This window comes from Anas acuta, chromosome 14 (assembly GCF_963932015.1).
Source record: "Anas acuta chromosome 14, bAnaAcu1.1, whole genome shotgun sequence".
Classification (NCBI taxonomy): Eukaryota; Metazoa; Chordata; class Aves; order Anseriformes; family Anatidae; genus Anas; species Anas acuta.
Window position 1 is genome coordinate 7,677,113 of NC_088992.1, and position 22,779 is coordinate 7,699,891.

General features: G+C 39.9%; 1 protein-coding gene across 16 annotated transcripts in view; it reads left to right on the top strand.

The window, feature by feature from the left end:
• The window catches only part of SGCD (sarcoglycan delta), a 365,120-nt gene that overhangs the window by 246,408 nt on the left and 95,933 nt on the right, over positions 1-22,779 (top strand). For all 16 annotated transcript variants that reach the window (XM_068698499.1, XM_068698509.1, XM_068698507.1 and 13 more), the window contains one exon: positions 18,341-18,442. In XM_068698499.1, coding sequence (XP_068554600.1) covers positions 18,341-18,442 — 102 coding nt within the window. The remainder of the gene's footprint in view (positions 1-18,340; positions 18,443-22,779) is intronic.

A 22,779-nucleotide genomic window follows, 5' to 3' on the forward strand; every position in this document is an offset into this window, starting at 1 on the left:
ACGGTGGACCTATGAGAAAAGCATCTATGAATGACAGAGTGCAGAGTACAGAATCAGTGTCTCACATAGCAAGTTCTGAGGATTGGCCACAATAAATACTATTTAAATATAAATATTTATTGCACTTTAAAGACTTACATTTTATAATATATTTAATGAATTTTGTAGGGCTTTGGATAAATGAACAATCACCTATTACTATGGTAGAGTTTGTGGTATTTGTCATGTTGGCTGGATTTATTTTTTTCATGTTGGCCGTATTTATTTTTTTTTGTCTTATTCCTTCTGGGAGGATGGTCTATGTTTAGTGTCATGGGTCATGCCCCATTTTTATATATGTCTGTATAGGATATCAGATTGTTTGTTTGTGAAGATGACTGGAAAGAAGGAATATTGGCACGTGCTGGCATACATGGATTAGTTTGCTTTATAACATAATTTTCAGTGTAATGGTTAATGGGACTATTTTAATTCTTTGAATGTTTGTTGTGTTGTGAAGCAAAGTTAACAATTATCCCTTTTATTGTTTGTTTGTTTCATTAGTCCATGGTTTCTGGGATGGGTCTTGTAGGGCAGCAGATGGCAAAAAGGAGATTGAGGTAGAAATTAAGGTTTCTTGTTACAACTAACAGTTTTTATGGTTTGTAATAGAGGTTTCATTTCTGTGGTTAAACAGTGCAAACAGTTTTCATTAGCATCTAAATTTAACATAATTTTCAGGAAGATGCAAGTTCTGGTAACTGAAGACAATGATTGATATTGATCTAACAATGAAGGAAGAAACAATTAAAATGCTGAAAGTTAAATTTGAGAGAGAGGGATGAAGATGAAGCTTTTTAATTTGGTGTAAATGAATCAGCAGCATGCGTGACTTTGTTTGGAAATGCACGATGCTTTTAAAAATGCTTATGAATAAATTATCCTGCAGCTGTACCGTGAGGTGTCAACAGAGCCCATGTAATTGGACCACGTGGGCAAAGCAGTCCTGAAAGAGATGCATGAGGCAATTCATTGTGGGCTTTATATAGTGAAATATGTGGATATTTCAAACCGATCATGGTATGTGGTCCTTTTACTTTTGCCTGATCCAACTCAGCCATTCTATGAGGGCTGATTTTCAGATGATTGATATTAGTGTGTTCTAGATAATCCTAATCCTCTAGACTTTTTGTTTGCAGCCTCCACACTTGAAGTGCCAAGTCTTTAGTCATCTTTGAAAATCTCTTCAGATTAAGTAATTTGTTTTCAGAAGGAGAATATTAACTTGTCACTTGAGTTTTACCTAAAGGAACTTGCATGATTTCGTGGATTTGGCTCTAGTTCCTGCTGCTTTGCAGGTTGCCCTTCGTGGGATATTTTGCATGCGGGAACTGAGCCTGTGGCGTCAGGACATCCTGCAGTGCTTTGGCTCGGGAAGGGCTGGGCAACCTTTTCCCTGGGATCTGCACAATGGGGGTCTTCTACACTAGGGAAAGAAGTGTTTTGCGTGGTTTGGGGGCTCTGAGAGAGGGGGCTGGAGTTTTTCTTTTCAGAGAACCAGAGACATTGTAAAGATTTTCGGAAGACGGGTCATTTAGCACCTAATTCCCAAGGTGCTGTCATGGAGTGGAGGTGGTGCTCGGTGGCTGTGCACAGCCTGGAGATTTTTCCCTTCCATTATGCTGATATTAGAGATTGGCAAGAATTGATCCTGATGGGAGCCATGTGTGAAATTCACAGCAAGTTGCTGTTGCTTTTTGGCTGCTTTAGGAGTGCTAACCATATGCTGTGCAGCTCAGCGCAGCCCTGGTGCGGCCTCTCGTTGGCTTGGCTTTTCTGCTTGGCACTGGAGGTGCCATAATTCATTACTGTGCCGGGGAGGAGGAAGGGGGAAGAAAACATGTCAGTGCGAAGGGAGCCCTGGGCTCAATCACATTGGGAAGTCAGTGGGTGTGAGGGATAAAGCACAAGGATTGATTGGCATCTCCCAGCCCTCCAAACCAGGACTTCTCCAACCCTTGGAGCTCACCACGCTGTCTGTTCACTGTGTAATGATGCCCCAGCAAGAGAGGCAAAGTAAATAGGGACTAGAGTCCATTCTGCAGTGTGCAGGATCATATCCTCTGCCTGAGTGCCTTCATCTTATTGCTCTAGCTCTGTTTCACTTCTGTGCAGCTTTCTATAATATAGCTCAGTGAAGGGAAGGGCCATGAACGGCTGATGATTTCTGTCACTCCAGTGAATATAAGCTCCTAGTTCGTTTTTGCATGATTTAGTGTTAACCAAGCTTTTCCTAGCAAAACTTCCTATTCTAGTGCTTCTCTTATCCTTTACTTGTTTTATTTTCTTCCATTTTCTCCATTCTTTCTGCCCATCAGGTAACCATTGCGATGCAGAGGTGCACACAGAGCTTGTAATGCCACCTCTGCCTATTTCCCGGTAACACAGAGGAGACTAAACCCCAAATGATTTTCTTTATCAGGTTGACAGGTGCCATAACTGGAGCCTTGCAGGCTGCTCTGGCAAAAGTCTTCCACACTCATGCACCCAAAAACCAGTTTCATTACTTCAAAGGACTTGATAATAAGTTTGCAAAATATGCAACCCCCCTCTCTTCACATGGATTAAAGAATATTAGGAGCAAATGGGTGTTTACAATGTCTTTGTTTTGTTCGTGGTAAGAAAATTCTCCTCAGGACCAAAGACCTTTTCATGGGGTGATTGTCAGATGGGAAACTGCTGGGATGGGATTTTCTCCTCACATTCCCAGCCCACATCAGGAGAAGCTGTAGAGCTCCTGTTGCATATAACAACTCTGTGTTCCTGAATTTTCTTTGTTCATCTGATGTAAGTGCCTAGGAGAGGCCCAGTTAGTTTCAGGAGGACATATTAAATAGAAATACATTCAAACAAAAATAACCAATTTTAAAAACATTTTTTGCTACACCTTTGTCTCTTGTCTTAGCTCCCACTGTTTATTTTTCTTTTACCTTTGTAATGGAGGGATTTTAAATTTGTTTTTATTTTTAAGAAGTTACACTCCCTGGCCATTGCCTTAACTTCTGTCTTTTTTGTTTTTTAAATACTACAAAGGTGTTGAACATTCTTATTTTTTTAAACACGTTTCAACATTGCAGAGGGATGTCAGTATATTACAAGTTCTCTAGTGTTCTTTGCTATTAAAAATTTTTATTTTCTTACTGCAATGACTGTCTGAGATCTTTGTCAATTGTTCCTAGCTATTTATCAGAATTGTTGTAGTTTGTGAAAAGAAAAGCTTTGGCCATGCTGTCTTTCCATTACTGGAAGTCAAAAAATTAAAGCATATGAAATGGTGTGGTACCTTTCTGAAATTTCTGTAAAAAGTATGTGGAAAAAAATCTTAGAAAACCTTTGAAAATTAAAAGAACCCTAAAATTTAAAAAACATGTGCTACCATAAGAATTTCATTCTGAGATAATCAGAGACCTGATTATCTTTCTATCTAAACAAATGGATTCTTCTTCTAAACAAACAGATTCTTCTTTCTATCTAAACAAATGGATTATATGAAAGAAAAAAAATGATTGCAGGAACCATCTCTGGCCAAGTGCAATAATAATAATATTAATGCAGTTGTACTTTATTGCAAGGAACAAGTTTTATCACTACAATTACCTATAAAGGAGTTTTGAAAAAAATCATAACAGGAAACATTTTAAGCAGGAATGTGAAGTTATTACTTCAAAACTAGATATAATCATTTACCAGCAATATGGAGTATGCCTTAGTTAACAGTTGAAGTATATGATATCTCTAGGGGGTCTGTTTGCAGTGGTGTTTAGGGACATACTATAACTCAAGGTAATTGAATAGCAGTTGATTTGAGTTAATGAGCATGTATTCTTGGGAAGACACACAACAGTTAATGGATCAGCCCAAAATGAAGGACACAGACGTTTGTTTTGCTGAGTAAGCATCTACTGAAAGTCCACACAAGAATATATAAGGACGTTAATTAACCTGAGTTAATAGGCATTCATCTCTATAGCCATTGCAAACAGGGGGCTCTGTAGATAATCCTAGGACAACTGTTGATGTTTCATGGCTAAGCGGTTTGAAGATATTGTCTATTATAACCGTGGCATGAGCTTTTGTCAACTATGAAACAGAGAGGCCTTTAAAACGATGTGAGCAATAAACAGGAGTTTGAATGATAGGATCTGGAATTCATGTTCCATCAGTGAACTAATTGAACTAACGTGGAAACCCTCTTTTATCACAACTTCAGACAATACAGAGGAGAAAACCTATTTCAGCAATGCCATATGCATACAGCGTCAGGTTGTTTTGGAGGTGAGTACTTGAACACACACAGCTGTAAAACATGTAGTCAGGGGCTGAGCTTATCAGTGGGAAGGGAACCTGATTGTTGAGTATTTTCTGTTTGTTCAGAAAATAAAAGGCAGTTTTATGCTGAAATTCCTTGAGTGATTGTAGGGACAGATAAGATGTTTCTTGGAACTTGAAGAACACGAATACTTGAACACAGTCCCAAAGACAGCTGGGAGCCAAAACATAGAGAGCTTACAAGTTTAAATGACTCCTTCTGAAAAATTTATAGTGAGCTTAACAAGACACTAATAACATACAACGTCAATAGCCAGAGGAGAACTTAGAAAGCAAATGTATAAATAAGTTGTGTGCATTATCCAACAATTAGGTAAACAAAGTTGTATTTTTCAGTGATTTAGGAATCTCTGCCTTTAACAAACAAGGAATTCTTTAGAAAAAATAAGATTCAGCAGGAAAAAAAAAATCCTTAAAAATTAGCTGTTGTGTATGCAAAGCAATTGCCTTTAATGATATAGCAAAGTGGAGTTCAGTTCTTTCAGTGTAAACGAGAAACGACAGCAAGATCCTGGTAAAGTTTGGTGCACCGGCTGACCTGAGTTGTTTATTCAACTGTGGCTGCATTTATTCTTCATCATACTTTTTAAATAAAATGTAGTTTCAGTGGAAAAGAAAGGCGTGTAATGAAACAATGATGACAAGAGACCTGCGGGAAATGAAATAGCTGAAGGCTCATATGGGTAAATTTGTACGGCACGATGCAGCCTTGTGTAGGGAGCCACAAGGTCACTTACTCAGAGCGCAGTGAAGTGCTGCACCAACGGAGCTGTAGCGCTGCTGTGGCTCCTCCACCTCAGGTGCTTCCTTATGACAGAGCCATGTGGACGTCCCCACGATGGATTTGTAGGCATGCGTGCCCTCCGCGAGGGTTAGCGAGGCTGCAGAAAAATGGGGATTGGGGGATGCTGAGCACTGCTGAGCTCACTGCATGCATTGGAGCAGTGGCGTCAGCCTTCCCCGACAGCCCAGCCCTGGCTGCACTGTGCTGCCTGGGTCCCTGGGCCCCTGGTACCTCAAACTGTTTAAAACGGGCTTTGAGCAAAATTCTCTGACTGCAGTAAATGTGTTCCATTTCTGTTACCCACGTGTCATTCAGAGAACTGTCTTGAAAGAGACAAATTAATGACTATTAAGAATTTTATACCCTGCTATTTTCTCTATTTACTGATGTTACATTCTTATCCAGAAATGCTTAGTCTGATGTTTAATAAGTGAAGCTATTATTATCTTAAATTATATAAGATTTTCTTACCCCATCATAGCAATTGAGGAAAGGATTTTTTTTTTAAAAAAAAAGCTTTGAAAGCTTTGGCAGGACTTTACCAAACTTACTGCACAGTTTTATAGTAGATGTGATATACCTATATTGCAGCAGTGCAGAGCTGCAGAGAAATAAAAAACAGATGACCAATCTGAGAAAAGTGATATCAGAGAAGCTGGATGAGGAATGGGTTTGAATGAGAGTTTATTTTTGGTTTTCCATAAGTTTACTGTAAATTTCGATATTTCTACTGAAATGTTGGCCCTAGAAATTTTACTAAGCTTTGAAAATACAGGTTGTTAATGTGTTTGCAGCTGAATTCCAATTTTCTTTAGTTTTATTTAAAGTTTAATTTTATTTAAATAAAAAAAAATGTAAAATTTGTGTTAATACCTCTCAGTAACAAAATCATTGACTGCCCTTCCTGTGGTTATTCTTACTAATAACCCTATTGAAGAAAGGTATTCATGGGTGTAGTGTTTTACCTAGATACGTAAGGACTTCACAAGATATCAGACAGCTGACATAGAACAATACAGTCAGAAGCATATCACCAGTAATCCATCTCAATTCCTTGTTTATTACCTTGGCAACTTCCTAGCAGTTTTGTCAATAAGATGCTGCTTCTAGCAGTGTAACTTTATTCTTACATTAATATCCCAAATTTATTATAACCTTATAAATTTCCTCCAGTCACCAAAATGTCCCATTAAGCTATTTAATCTTCCTGAAACTACATTCTTTATTGGTAGCCTGGAAAAAATATTTTTTGCCCTACATCTCCAAGTATTTTGAGATTAAATTCACCAAAGTTGTCAAGTAGGTCAGCGATGAAAGCCAAAACGAGAGAAATCTGGTTTAGGATTTAGATGGATGGAAAGGAGAGGAGGTGTAATAATGGTGCAGAGCTCCTGCTCCACTGTCACTGCCCTGTCCCAGGCAAAGCTGCTGAGAAGCTCCCTTCAGGAGTCTTCTCCTCAGTGCAGAGGAGAGAAATCTCATGGCTTCAGGCAATGTGGTCTGAAGACAGGTTCTGGATGCTCAGCCAAAGGTCAGACAAAGAGAAATGTATCTGTTTGCCTCAGCGTTTTGCTTTATGCTCTGTGTTCTTTTAAGGGATAAAAATTCCTTGTTGAGCTTTTTCGGTCCCTAACCAAATGCAGCAGTTAGTGATTATGTGTCATTGTTCCCCGGTGGTGATTCTTACGGAAAGGAAAGTCTTTCTGAAAAGTAACAGGCAGTAACAAACACAGACTGCCAAAATCATGAAAAAGCTGTGTCTCAAGTGCCTTCTGAGCTCTGTCCAGACCGTGATGGAGAGCTAAGTCACTTCTTGCCGCCTTGGAGCCTGACTCCGCTACAAAAGGCTGCATGGAAGAGCAGCATCCCATTGCACTTCCAGCAAACAGAGCTTCCTGATCAAAAATATTTCACTGAGTGCACTGTTTTTGCTTTATTTTAATGTAGCCTGTTCCTGGCTACCATCTCCCCGCATGCTGTGATCTGTATGCAAAGCTGCCTCGTACCGACCAGGGCTGTCCTGTGGGACAAGGCAGCAGCTCCTGGAGAGAGCCGCATCGCCCTCCTGCAACTTGTTTATTTTCTTTGAAAGGTTCCCGGGGAGCATAACCAGATGCCAGAGGCTTCTGCCAAACTTTGCAGACACCCACTGGAGAATATATTGCTTTTAAATTTGCAGCATCAGGAGCTGTGCTAGCTGCTCGCTCTTGCTCATTTTGTCACACCGGAGGGAGTGGGCATCGCTTCTCACTTGTGCCAGAGATGTTGCAAAACTGCACCAGGAGTAGCTCACCTCCGAAATGCACATGGCCTGAGAGAAGGTTCCACAGTTTTTCATAAGGGAAATCCAGATCTGAGCCACTCTTTATTTTTGAAATATTTCATTATTTAGATGATCTTGGTGCTTGTAATAAATAAATAAATCATCTAAGGCGAGGCTGCACGCAGCAGATAAATAGGTATGCAGACTGAGTCACCTAATTTATTCCTGCTGATGTCCTGTTAGAAAGGAGTAGAAAGAGGAAGAAATGCTAGTAGCCCCAAATAAGACATTTTTCTGTAATGAAATGACACCCAAAGCTGTGTTCTCTAAAGGCAAAACCCTGGTAGGAAAAATCACTTTCCTGTGACTTTAAGGACTCTCTGTTTCAAAAGGTGTTAGAAAAAGGCACGGTGCCTTTCTCTGTTGTAGTTTGCAATCGGAGCTGATGCCAGTTGTATATTTTTGCATGTCATTCTTGGCTATGTCATGTAACTGCCTGATTTTCACCCACGTAATATTGTACTCCTTGACTTCTAAGAGAATCTCTTGGCATCTGGCACAAGTCCCCTCTGACTAAGTAAGCCCCCACTTGATAATAATTTGAAATTAAAAACACCCTACGCGTGGGTTCTGGTTATGAATAGAATAAATGACATTTTGCCTTTATTTTCCGCAACAAGTAAACAGTAGGAAAATTGCCTCAATGTTTTCCAGTTACTTCACAGCTCGACAAGTATAAACTGCCATAATGATAATTTTGGAAATCATGTCAGGAAGTGCCGTCTTGCAGGATAGTTCTGGGCTCGAGTTGCTGACTAGCAAGCTCCTCGTTCCCTTGCTGTATAAGTTATTTTCATTCTTCAAAGACTTTCTTGAAAGCTCACTAAAAAGTTTTGAAGAAGACGGGGTATTAAGCATAATGGGCCTTCTGGAAAGGAGGCAGAAGAATGCAAAACACAGGGAAAAAAGGAGTGTATCTGAAATTAGAGATGTGGGCATTTGAAAGTTGATAAAATTAACCTGTTGTTTCTCAAGAGAAGTAAATATTTAGCTTCTTAGCTGCAACACTGGAATAAGAAAGGGCTGGAGAGAAACCTTCAGAAGCTCCTCCTTTAACACAGCTTTCTCTTGTGGCTGTGCATTGATCCCTAATGTTGTGCCTCAGTTTCCCTTAAGAGGATGCTCCCATGTGAGCATGCACACAGATAATGTCTGCCAGGCACAGATATGAGGGCATGCGTTAAATGTTAGATGGCTGTATGGTAGTTCTGACACTAAATATTTAGGAGCAGGGAGTTTGGGGAGAAATAACTGATGACAACTAATTAAACTGCTGCTTATCCTCCAATCCCTGTTTGAAATGAGTAGATGCATACCACAGATCTGACCACATTCTTTGCCCACCATTTACACTGGTGAGTGACCCTAACCATACCCATGCATTTTGCTCTATGAATAGTTATTTGCTGGCATTTGTTCAAAGGCAATAGAAGCAATATACTTATTTCTGCCTCCTTGGGAGTAGCGCTTTCAGTTCTTTCATTTCTTTGCTGTCTCCAGAGCCTCCCTGCTAACAACAATGTCATATACACACTGTAGATAAGTCTGGAAGACAGTTTAAATTATTTTTCAGTATATTCTGATAGTGGAAGAGCTAAATCATATATTTTTGTGTCAAATACAGCTATAAAAATTCTGTGGTGGTTCCATAGTAGCTTCTTAACAAGGGGACTATGGATTCCTCTTAACACAATGATTTTGATTCTAAAGCACATTTCTTTTTACCTATCTGTGCAAATAAATTGAATTTACCCTATATCCTGTCTCTCGCTAAAAGTATGAGATTTGATTAAAAAAACAATAATCATTAAAGTAATCCCTGAAGTGTCTCTATATCAGTATAGTTGGAATCACATTTCAGAAGTATATTTTATTTCATGATCTATGTTTATCGTTTTGCCTGGCAATCTGTTTATTTTGTTTGTTTGTTTGTTATAAATGCTATTGCACGCTATTGAGGTCTAGGTTTATCCCAGCTATCCAAAGGCATCTAGAAAATAGGCCTAAGTCACCTTGGAGAAGCTCCTGAGCAGCTGGGAGGAACCACTTCCAGGGAGCAATTCGGGTGCTAGGTAGGCTCGATTGCCATTTTCTCTCCCCTGCCTGCAGAGGTACCCTGGGATGGGTATCTTCCAAATGCAGGGTCATCAGTGAACTGCCTTATATTAACTGAATCTGGGCTCATAAACGATTATTTGAGTTGCATTGAAAATATTCCTTCACATCATGATTATCCTACCTTTGGAGGCTGATGTTGCTATAGCAGCAAGTATATAATGCAGGTGCAGTGCCTTTTGAGAAGGTCAGTGCAACAGGCGCCTCCTCCGTCTTTCCTCTCAGCCTGTAAATCAGTGTGCTGAGATGGGGTTGTCAAATGTGCTGATAGACGGGACTTGCAAAAAAGGCCATGGCCTTGCCCCATCTCTCTGCACCAGGATTTGTATTTCTGGTAGCTTGAGTGTTGGTGTGGACCTCGAGTGGGGTTTTGAAACCAGAGTGTGTTTGCATGAGCCTTATTTCTTTGAACAATTCTGGTATTATGCTCTAATTAATGCCCCAAGTTGTTTTGGCACTTTCACATCAGACAAAAATGACCCAATAATTGGCCTCATTTTCAAGAGCTAACCTCCAGAAACTCTGCTGGAGAGCTGTTACTTCCTTTTTCAAAGTCAAACCTTAATCTGCCTGCTTCATCACTGGTTGGAGGGAATTGCTAAATACTAGGTTAGGTAGAAAATCTTACTCCAGAGTGTAAATACAAAACCCAAAAGGAATCCATTAAGATAAAGAAAGGAGGAAAAAAAATATTAATTCCTCCTTCTCCCTGGATACTTCTTCCAACAATATAAAGATAAGTGAGTTCTTCAATTCAGCCTTGGTGTAACTTGAAGGAGTGATGCCACAGAGAATGTTTTGTCCAAGATCTTTATAGTTGTAAAAAGGATGTGTTGATTCTTTCCTTCATTTGGTGATTGACAGACTATTGTAGTTCAAGAGAATTAAACCGGAATGTATAAAAACTGATTCCCTTGAACTCTACAGTGAATTTACGTGCTGATTTTATTATTAAATTGCTGCATTATAAGGAAAGTACTTGTTCCTGTGAGTATAAGTATCTTTTATTCCACTTCTGAGTGAGCACAAATTTCTGCAGGATGGGACTTTTCCCTTCTAATTAGCATAATTATGGTAATGAGCTAGACTAAAAAAGACAGAGAATTCAAGGGACACATTTGGAATATATGTTGATTATAAGATATTAAACCATGGTATTTATGTTTGAGCAAAAAAGCGGAAAAATGCTCAAGAGAATGTGGCTCATTTTATAATGGTTTAGTGCCAAAGTGCTCCATAACAGGGAGCTGGGAGGTATGAAAGGCAAATTTTGAACTCTTCTCTGCTATATCAATGGAAAGTGAAATGATTACTCTAGAGAGGAATTTTGCCTGTGATGGTTGTGTTGTAGTAACAATGTTGGGATTCATAAGCGTTTTCCCAAAAGATCTGCTAATCCTTTTCCCTGCAAAAATGTTCTCTCAAATGGAGTGGCTTATTTCATGCAAGTCCGGATTTTGTTTTGCCACACATCATCATATTTTGAGTAAATTCACTAGGACTTCCCTTTGAAAAGAAATACCTCCTGCCCAAAGTAGTTCCAGCAATATGCAATAAATCCGAGCTAAGCTTTCTTCAAGCACTGGTTGAATGATTTGTTTAGAAATTATTCCAGCACTAGTCTGGAGTTGTTTCAAGGGATGGGATTTAGAGCCTTTGGTCAGCCGTAACTTGTTCTTTCTGCTTAAGACTTTTTTTCCTAACTCCCTCTAAAGTCAGTGCATAAGTTTCCTTTGCTTTAAAAGACAACTCTATAGGGCTCTTAAAGTAATCATAATAAATAGTTGGTGAGTACTTAGTTAAAGTGGAAGGAACTGAGAGAGGAGAAAGGTGCCATGGGACTGTACACATGGCAGCTGTCCCCAACGCCAGGATGATGTGCAGAGGTGTTGTATCGCCCGAGCACACATGCTCACATCTGTGAGCTGTCAGGTTGTATCATATTTTTCTCTGTGAACTGCTAGGGACAAGCAGATTGCTGTGACACTAAGCTAGTTGGATAGATGGATACCGCCTTATTAATCACACGATGGATACCTGCCTTGTTAATTGCAATCTGTGTCATTTATTCTGTTTCGGAGGAAGCTGGAGGCGTGACTTGAGAACAAGATGTCAGTGGCAGCAGCGCCAGCTGCTCCCTGCTGCCCTGTGTCCCCGTGCACACCATTGGCACTTCTTTCCGTAAGGTCTGGGGGAAATGTCCTTGCTGCTGGCCCCATTTGCTTGGCAAGGAATGTGGTGTGAGCACCCAGCATTGGATGTGAAGCTTGTGAGGCTGCCAGGAGTAAATTCAAGGTTTTCTGCCTCATAGCTCATTGCCCTAATTGTGAGACATCCTCCTATTTCTTGTGCTCTCCTTGCTACATACCCTCATCTCATCTTCCACCTCTTATTCTCAGTCATGCAGAGCAACTCACAAGACCAAGAGTTTCCACTGGAAGTGAAGGGCTCTGGTCTTTGCATAGGCTTGGTTTGTGCTGAATTTTGCATTAACCTTACTGGTCTGCAGGCAGCTTCCTCCTTTTGTACCCAATTCCCTGGTAAATTAGCAGCCACCTGACTTCTGTGGAGCTGTCACAAATTACTTTATGCTTGTGAAAGTAAGCATAAATGTTTCCATAGCTGCTACAACTTTAACAGCAGCTTCTGGAGGTCATTTTCCTGTGGGTAACTCCCACAGCTGGTCTTTGCTCATTCAGCTCCATGTCTCCCTGTGACCGATTGCTGCAATGCCAGAATTTTATAAAGGTGTCTTCTCACAAACTGTCACGAGCTTCTGGAGGGAGCCTTCTGTGAGCTAGCTGCTTGCTAGTCTTGCAATATATAGCGTTGTTTTAGTGCACCAATTTGCAGCGAAGGTTTTAGCCGTGCTTCATCTGTCTCTCCCTCCGTCCTGGGGGAGGACGCATCAACTGTCCCACGTTGATGCAGGGCACCTGGGGTCACCTTCCTTCACCCACCGATGTCTCAGAGCAGCTGTCCTGGGCTGTGCTCATCACCTTTACATGGAAGCACTGCCCAAAAGACACCTGACAGGGATGCCTGCGGTCCGTGAGGAGGCAGAACAAGGAGGTGAATCCCAGTTGTGGACGTGAGGCCTTGCAGTGCAATTCAGAGCATATCTGTACATACAGGGGTATAACCATAGCTGCTATGCAACACTGCATTGGTTTGTTTTTTTCTACTGTGCACACAAACCTGAGCCCATGGGTCTCAAAACAAGGCCTTATGACAGAGGAAGGAGCTGTCATGCTCTCCTTACTTTGGAGGTTATGTTGCTCTGGGCCATGCTGCACAACCAGCCTTAACTCTCCAGGCCTGAGGCTACTGAGGGGTGTTTGGCTTCCATAGTGAGAGACCAGGGTCTTGATTAAGAGGACTAATTAAAGAAAGAAAGTGAGGAGAAGGAGGGAGGGCAAATCCTATCAGAGCAAGTAGGTGTTTGAGGCCCTGAAGTGATGTGTATCTCTGCAGATCTTCCTTAAATCTATGGAAACTAGAAACATTTAATATCTAGTCAGAGGTAGAAGAGCATAGAAATCTTCCAGGTAAGAGAAATAAAAACAGGTCACTTGCATTTGCTGTTTTTTTTCCCTGAGTTTGGATGTATTGAGCTGTGTAATAAATCGCACATATCTGGAAGCGATGCAGAGCACAGCAATCAATAATACAAGCAATGATAATCAGGTGTTTCAGCCATCTGACATGAGCAGTCTCCAAAGATAATTCTATCCCACAGGACATTACCAAACATAACTTCAGTTTATTCCCAGGAAAAGAAGCAAGTGCTTACCTGCCATGCAGAGGCAAATCTTGTCAACAGTCTTGCTCCAGAAAGCTGAAAATGGATGGAAGTGCAGGAAAAAGCACTAGGGGAGATGCTTTTTCACAAAGCAGCCCACAACACTGACACATGTTGGGGTTGGTGGTGGCCAGAAGGCAGCTGCTGCTCACAGTGTTTGCCTTCACCAATGTCTCTAGAAAATCCTTAGGAAAAATAAAAATCAGGAAATGGCAAATTTGCCTTCTATGTTCAGAAATACCAGAGGAAGTGCAGAGCAGTGTGAGACTGAATTTATCGTTTGTAAAGAACAAAGCATCCTGGTGTGAAGGGCCACAGTGAACACATGCTATCACCACTTTGTTTCTTAACTAGGCTAAGCTACAGCAAGAGCCCAGCCTCATTTAATAAAGCTACCTATGGATGGCAGACACCACTGAAAACTTCTCCTGTTAATATGTGCATGTAGCTCAGATCAGTGCAGTTTATGCAACTCCCATGTATTTACAACACCAATTATGTGTCTCTGGTTACATGGGCCACTTTTTTCTTAATTTTTTATTTTCTTATTAACTTACTATTTTCTTATTTTTCTTGTATTCTTATTAACTGAATTTTCCTGCTACTACTCATATAGTTATAAACAAATAAGAAAGTAGCCTACAGCTGTTAAAAAAGAAAACAAAAAAAAGCTAGATTTTGCCCGTGTATATGGCCACAGGGCCGACTACAAGGCAGCAAGGAGCCTCAGCATTCAGGTAGCATCAATACTGAGCTCTTCCTCTAACACCAGCACCATCAGTTGTAATTGGTTGTTAAACTGAACTCCTTCTCAAGCTAATAAAAATGAGAAAGTCTTCTGTCATTCAGCAACACCAAAATGACATTTATGTTATTCAGGATTTTACCATTGCTGTCCCATTTTAACACAGAGCAGTCAGTGATAGCACATAAATTTTTATGCCTGCCCATTACAAGGCATTGTATAAAAAGAGAGGTGGTTTAGATGATAAAGTTGATGTGAAAGTTTTCACCACGCTCTTCCAAAAAAGCTGAACAATTCAGAGCAGGTGGTAATGGAAAGTTTCTGACTCTGTGCCTCTTGTTTTCCAGCAGTTAGCCTGGATGCTCCCACAAAGCTGGTTTGTGCCTGCACAATAAAGTCATTCATTCTCTGTCAAGGAGTCAAATAATAAAAAGGGGAGAAACTGAGATTGTCAGATGTCAGTGTACCAAATAATCAATACCACATTGTTTTTTGTTATTCACAAACAACATAATGGCAGATAAGGATATATACCAATTGCAGACACAGTGTTTAATAAAAAAAAAAGTCATGGTATCTGTCTCTCTGGCCAGCTTTCTGCTACATTTTATAGGTCAAGGTCCATGAAATTTCATAGCACGAGTGCTATACATATTCACTGTAGCAGAGTATGACATTTAGTTTCTATTAAACTATATACTTTAGGGAGGAGGAAGATGCTTTATCAAAAACAACATGCAAGGTAGTCTTTCACACAAAGATTTCTTTCTAATGTTTCTGTATTTTGGTACTTTTATACAATTCTGCAAGCTGCAGATATTTTTTTTCCTAATGGGAAATAATAAATGAATACGATTTAATAATTATTTCACTGTAAGAGAATTTCTCATTCACTTTTAGTCTCAAATTACAATCTTTGCGTGTTTTTTGCCTTACTCACCCAGAATGTCACTACAAAAAGCTGTCATCTTTATCACAAGAAACATGAGCAGTAGAGAGTTAATGATGGTAAGAGTCAGTACTAAGCATTGCATCCTGATCCCAAACCCCAGCAAAGTCAGGAGGTAGTGTCCGGTGAGTGGGGCTGGAGTGAGTATGTCAAAGGCTGAGAAAAGTAACGTGGGGAAGTGCCTTATTTTCTCCCACCCAATGGTTTTGTAACAGCATATGTTGGCTTGTATGATATAAATCAAATGTGTTCTTGATGTTCTGGTTGTAGAACATTGTCCCATAGGCACAAGTCTTTTGGAATGTATAGGACCTACTAGATATGTGCTATTTGGCCCCTATGAGTGTTTTTTGACCTGCTAGATGCGAGCTATATGGCTCCTACAAGTGTTTTTTTATGTGTAATAGTCCTGTGGGGGTACTTGGAAACAGAGGGTGAAGGAGAGAAAGGAAGAGAGAGACTCAAGAGAAAAGTGGAATGCCAGATATGCATCCCTACTCAGGATAGACTGAAGCCATAAGCCACTGAAATTGTTTATTTGCCATGGCTTCAGTCATGACTTGACCAGTGCCTTTATAGGTCCATGTTGCTGGTGGAGTATTGCCCCATGTCAGCTCAGGAGTGAGCCCTGGAAATGGTCAGGATTGCAAATCCCCAGAGATGGTTGTTCTTGCAGCTTTGTGTTGCATACACCTGCACACCTGACCTGCAACTTTTCTAATGAAACCAGGGAAGAAACTGCAATGTGAAAGCCCTTAGGGCTTACTGAAATATCTATTTTGGGAAATATTTTTATTTTTTTTTTTAGCAGTGCAAAACATGTGAGGGTCTGCAGATAGCTGTAATAATTTCTGCTCGCTCAAATCGCAAAGCATACCGCTATCAAAATTTAATCTTGGCTCTTTGGTGCATAATCATATTTCACTCATTTTCCTTCATACTTTTGCTTGAGATAAATGAACCCCCTTCTGTGCCACCACCAACCCAGAATTCATAAGCCAGTATTTTACACCTGGGAAGGGGAATGTAGCAACTGGCATTTTATGACCCATCTCTCATTCCCCTCCCTTCAGCAATCAATAGCATTTTCAGTATATGTCTCTATTTAAAGTTCACTTAGAGCTTTCAATTCAAAATGATATGACAGCGGTCAGTTCATCAGCTAGCACTCCTGAGCCTGCCTTTGTTCGTAAGACATCACGTTGTGGCAAAAGTGATCTTTGCTTGGCAGGGTACACCCTGGGAGCGATACTTCTTGCAACAGGGGAACCTCTGGCAAGTGACCAGCATCACTGCTGAGACGCACTAGGGCTTTGATTTGAATCCCTCAAAATTCCCATCATTTGGCAGTGGTTTATGTGAGCCTCGTTGGGTTAGTCATTCACCTCTAATGGGATTGATTCCTCTTGCCAAGATGGAGGGGCACACACAGCGTGAGGAGGAGGAGGTAGATGGGTTTTAGTTTTTGCATCTGGATTAGGAAGCATTCAAGATTCACGCACCAACCTTGGTGTTCTCTACAGCCTCCTGAGGAGGGGAAGGCGACGGTCTCTTCTCCTTGGGAACCAAGGACAGGATGTACAGGAACAGCACAAAGCTGCACCGGGGAGACTTGCACAGAGCGTTAGGAAAAACTCCTTCACCCTGAGAGTAGTTAAAGGCTGGAACAGGCTTCCTAGCAAGGTGGTTGGTGCCCCATGACTCACAGCATTAAAGTGGCATTTGGATTATGCCCTTAATAACATGCTTTAACTTTTGGTTAGCCCTGGCAGTTGGCCTTCTGATCCTTGTAGGTCCCTTCCAACTGAGTTGTTCTGTTCTGTTCCTTACATTAGATTTGGTTTTGATGATATTTGTTTTAGCAATTCCCCCCACGCATCATGTTTCTTAAACACACACGTACCCCTTTCTAAACAATTATAGCCTAAATGAATCTAAGTCCCACATCTTATTAAAAGTTGTGACTTTCTCTCACAAGCTAAAGGTGAAATATTTTTAGTTTGGCCCGATTCTGCTCTCTGTTAATGTATCCATATACCTGTCTTATTGCATAAAAACTGTAAGAAAAACTCATACGCAATTTTGACATACATTTTGCTTGCTATTATGGTATGTCAGATGTTTCATTACATCCTGGACGTACATAACTAAACAATTTCTAAAGAAAATGGACTATTTGCAGTCATCTGCTGGAGGCCTGCAGCCAATGCTTCATGTCATTTGTCAAGATTTCTCCCATTGAAGCATAGGGAGTGGTGGGGACTGGGGGAGCTTGGCACTGTGCAGAGCTGGGGAGAGTGCTGATAGTTCCTCAAATGAGGAGAGAAGAGAGATGCATGTTACAGCAGTCACTTAATGCCTGATCTCTGGAACTTCGCAATGGTTATTCGAAAGGCAGGAGACCCAAATATTTGGATACAGAGGTTCGGATTGCTGGGATGCATTCAGGCTGTGCAAAAAACAGAGGGAAGGCTAAAATCCTGAGCTGATCATCTCAGGAAAGAAAAGTCAGAATTTAGCCCAGGACAAGAGAGCGATCCATTAGAAAGATATTCCTGTTGTGTAGTTACTTTTCCCAGAGCACGTATTTGCAGAAATGTATATTTTGATCGAGCTGTGTAGTGTCTTTACAGCATCGAAAGCACAAGAAAGCCTGTGAGACTTAAAACTAATCAACAGTTTTCCTCATCTTTTTGTCATAAGCCCTAAGGATGTCACACCAAAGAGTCTGTGTTTTGCAGAGATTTCCCCAAACACTGGGGGTCAGGTTCTATACCACGTTTTATTGCAGTACTCTTACATAGCCCAAACTTACTTTGTCGGTTCAGTGGAATTAATCACACATTCTCCATATGGAGTTCAGTAAAATTAATCACATATTCTTAGTATGGATTTGTCATGAATGAGAAGGTATATTAATATACGGGCACACGGTTAATATTCCAGTGAATAGTTTCCTGTTAATGCAGAGCATCACTGCATCTCTTTGAGTAGAGATGACTAGCTTAAAAGAACATCTTTCATCTGTGTAAATGGTTTACTGGGGGGCATTGCAGATTGCTCTGAATGGATTTTTTTTTTTTTTTTTCACAGAAACAGAGCTAAAAGGATAACACAAGTAATTGCATTCTCTAGTGCCTCCCAGTGCTTTACATGTTCTCCTCTGCAGGAAAAAGAAATCTTTCATTTATTGTCTGCCTGATGAATTTAGTAATTGTAACTAATGGGGTTGTTTCTTTTTGTATGTGTTTTAGGATGGAATGGGCAACCTGAGAATCACGGATAAGGGTCTAAAGCTGGAAGGAGATTCAGAATTCTTGAAACCTCTCTACGCCAAAGAAATCCGGTCAAGACCAGTAAGTTGTCGGGAAAAAAATAATCACATTTCTGTAGTCCTAACTATAAGAAACCTTGAAGTGGCAGGGTGACACGGTTACCGGATAAATTACTTTGGCCGTTCTATACAAATGTAATCTGGGGAGAGAGACAGTGGGTGTCCCTTGGGTACTTCATCAAGATACAATATCATCTGGGCAGTTGCAAGGTTGATATATGTGGGTTTAGTTTGTGTAAGTCACAGTTAAAATTCTCCCAGGACCACTGAGATTTCACATTGTCTTTTGGTCTCCTTTTAAGATAAATCATAAGCAGTACTCGACTGAAAGACCTAATATTTCTGAGGTACAGTGGTAGCAGGCAGTTGTGAAATCCAGATTGTGTTTAAAGTTAGTCCTTTTCTGCAAAGAGCTGATGCCTTGGCAGAAGGGCCTGATCTGTTAGCTGTCACAATAAACCCATACTATGTACTCAGTCCTATTTCATGTTGTATCTTAAAATTATGTGCAGTTAAAATTCAACGCTGCTCAGTGAGACTGCTTGACAAAAGTGGCAAGGATGTTAACAACTGAAAATGAGAAAGAACCCAAGAGTGATTGAAATAGCATTTTTGTGGTAGCGTTTCGTTGACTGTCAGTGCCTTTTGTTCTTTCTAATGCAATCCTGTTTGTCCTGAGTAGCTGTAGCATAACTGAAAAGATTACATATGGTTTCCAGAATCCTCCCAAGAAAATGTAATCTATCTTATTTCCTGATCTGAAGTGTTAAATTGAGTCAGATAGCAACCTTCCATTTTGATAACAATGGCAGGTAGCTAATTAAATAGTTAACGCCCCTTTATCCAGCATTTCAGTGGTCTTGTAGAAATTGGAACTTGTAGAATAATCAACATAACATCCAATACAATATCCTATTTAATTATTGAAGGTTGTAACCTCTCTAAGATGGCTAGGAATTGATTTCAACAAACATAATCATTTTAGGAAGAAAAGTTAATGAGAAAACGTTCATATCTATAAATGTTTTCATCTCCAAATTAAAAGAGAACTATAAAACCTTAACGTGTCATACACTTTTTAATGTAAAGTGTGTGGAAAAGGTGCAGCACTCAATTTGATAAATAGACTGAAGAATTGCCATTTACATTTCTTTTTCTTCAGTTAGATGGCTAAAAATAATATTTGATTACAGAGAGAACTAAAAACCCCTTCTTGCTACTGGGAATTTACTGTTTACATACCATTGTACTGATTTACATTTTAATAAGGTGGGGGGACAAAAGGTGTCTCCTTCTTGAAGTTATAAAACTACTTTCCTCACCATTGATAGTTTAATGAATGCAAGGAAAAACAAATATAAGTTAAGGGCTCCATGTGCTCCTTGCTTTATCCATCCTCCAAGATTAGACTTATTTTTGCTGTTGCCCTGATAAGGGTCTAGTTGCAAGCCAGAAAATGCTGATCTACATCCTAGTGAGTCAAAGGGTCTCTGCTGACTTCAGTAGATGAATCCTGGATGCTATATTAACTATTTGGTTGCATAAACCATGTGTGTAGTTTCTCTGACTTCCTAGTGAATTTAAACTGGAATAGCCTGTGCTGGCTTTCAGGTTGCTCACAACAATTCTGGAATTATTAATGGACTGAGAGCACCAGGGACAATCCTATTGATTTCAGTCAAATTATGCTTCCTTGTGCCGTGTATGAATTTGGCCTGTAGTACATAAATCAAAGGGTTGCATTCAAAGGATGATACTTAAAGTCTATTTAAAAATATTATTAAATAACCAAAGCTATATTTGTTTAAAGCACAGTAGTATGACCCAGAATTCTCTTGGAGGGAACCATAGAAGGAGCTCCTGATCTTGATGAGTATTGCTAAAATAAAGTGCCAAACTCAGCACTCACTAGTGCTGATGAATATCCAGACCAATACCTTAGTAATCTTCTCTGGGTTTTCAGAAATGCATAATACGGCTTTAAATGTGCACAGTGTAACAGAAACAATATGACAAATCACAGTACAAAATATCCAAGAAATAAGCTGGCATATAGTATTTTCCTTATGCTTAATTAAACAAACTAAAAGTTGTGTGCAGTAATAGATAATGGTTTTATTTAAAGCTCAAAAGTCTTTCAAACACTGGTTATTTACAGTAGATTTTCAGGGGAAAAAAAATTGCAGTGTTGGTATTGTTCTATGTTCTAGATGAAGGGGCTCAGTGAGCTTCATGGCATTGATGGAAATGGCAGGGAAAGAATCATGTTTTGCCATTCCATAACCTCCACGGATTGGATTTTCTAATGAACTCTAATAATTGGTGCAAGCCTGAATTTGTCACTGGTCCCTCTTCTTTGCTATCTCTTTAAGTCCCAGGAAAGTGGTAATTAATATACACGCAGACTTGCTTTTTTTTTTTTTTTTTTCTTTTTCAGGTTTAAAGATAGTTTTTGGATTTCCACTTCAAATGGTTCTCTTTTTCAAACTAATTCAGCAAGAAGGGAAGACCAAAGCATAGACAGGAGCAAAGCCCCTCAGGTATCATCCTGAGAGACGGTAGCTGTGCTAGAACCTCTGAGTTTCTGTGATTTGTGCCTTAAAGAGCTGTAGCAGGTACCACCCCCTTTATCACCTTCTGCAGTGAGTGGTTGCTTTCAGCTGCTCTCCTTTTGGAAGGACAACTCATTGCAACTGAAATTACATCTGGGAAGAACAAATTTGTGGTACTGTGGCATGCAATTTATGATACCAATAAAGGTATCTTTTTGGCCTTCTCTTAGAAAATATGAGCAGAAGGATTGTGCCAAATGTTTTGGTCCTATGCTGGAGATGTGGGCTTTAAAATCCCAGGCTTGAACTGGCTGCTAAAAGCTACTTCCAGCCAGTTTCCTTCTGCATCACCGCTGCCTCCTGTCAGCAATGACCTGCCAGGCTTACTCACCTTTTCCCTCACCCATTCAAGAATGACACCCCCAAATACCTCTTTCTTAGGAAACAAAAGGAACAGAGGCTCTTTGTTATTTTGAGTCCTGGCTCAGTAACACATGGTTTGTAGTGCCTCCTGGATTAGGATCCTATTTGTAAACATGAGAGCTTGCAAATAAACATAGCCTTGTTATCACACAAGCCTGAAGTTTATCTGGAGAGTAATGAATAGTAACTGGTGGTAGCAGTATTTGCACCCTTGTAGTCTTGTTTTAAAGAAACAAGATAGAGGCATTCACTTTTCCAGGAGTGATCAGAGCATCTTAAACTCCCAGCTGAACATATTGCACAGTAAACAGTATTTTCCATGCCACTTGCATGGAACATGAGCATCTTGCTGCCTTTAATTAGGAAGTTAACTGGACCATGAAGTATTGCCTGTGTAAATAAAAGTGATTTGTACTTAGTCAAGAAGGTGCATTAGGAATCCTCACGTTTCTTTACTTGCACATAAATTATAGAGATTATTAAAAATTGGAAGGGTCATCTATAAACCCATCTGTAGCTCAGCTGCACTGTCACTCTCAAAATGTAGCTGTCTTTCTAACCGTTGTAATTTATTGTGGACTATCGTATGAACCATCTGCTCACTTATAAATCAAACAAACTTTGACTGAAAGTTGCACATACCAGCACAAATTGTTAATTTTATGTGCTGGAAAGCAATAGCAACAGTTTTGTGGTCTGCAGTCTTCACTGATTTAATTTGAATTGAAATTTTAAAATGGAAATTTTCCTGCTTCTGTCAACAAGAACTGCTAACTAGTAGGTTCCTTGAAACTTACTATAAGTAGGTTTAGCTTTCTTTGGTGCAATTGTGTTGCTTTGAAGCTTGCCACTTCCAGGACTGTAAGTAACTTAAAAGGGGCAAGGCAGCAGGCTATGTGTATTTTCCATTCCAATAACAATAGACATATGCTGAGATTATGAAGGAAAATCAAGTGAATTACTTCTCTCAGGAACTGTGTGACAACCAATGAGATGATAATCTCAGCTTTAGGAAACAGAAAAAAATGTTGCTTTGACAGGATTAGGACGTTTTTGCCCTCTCAGTATTCATTTCAAGTGCAAAGATGGAAGAAAGAAACCTCAGTTTGCACATGTTTACACCCAGGCTTAAATTTTCTTAGCCTGTATCCTTTTAAAGACATGATCACTCTCAAGCATTGATTTGTCTGATCAAGATATGCAGTATAAAGCTTGACTGGGGTCCTGCCCTTACTGTATTTTTCCAGTTTCATGTTGAAGTTCTGCTTCCTGTTATTTAATCAATTGGAAGGAAAAAAAAAAAAAAAAAAAAAAAAAAAAAAGAAGAAGAAGAATTGAAAAGCAGAATCCCATACATTAAAGAAGAAAAAATAATGGGGCAAAG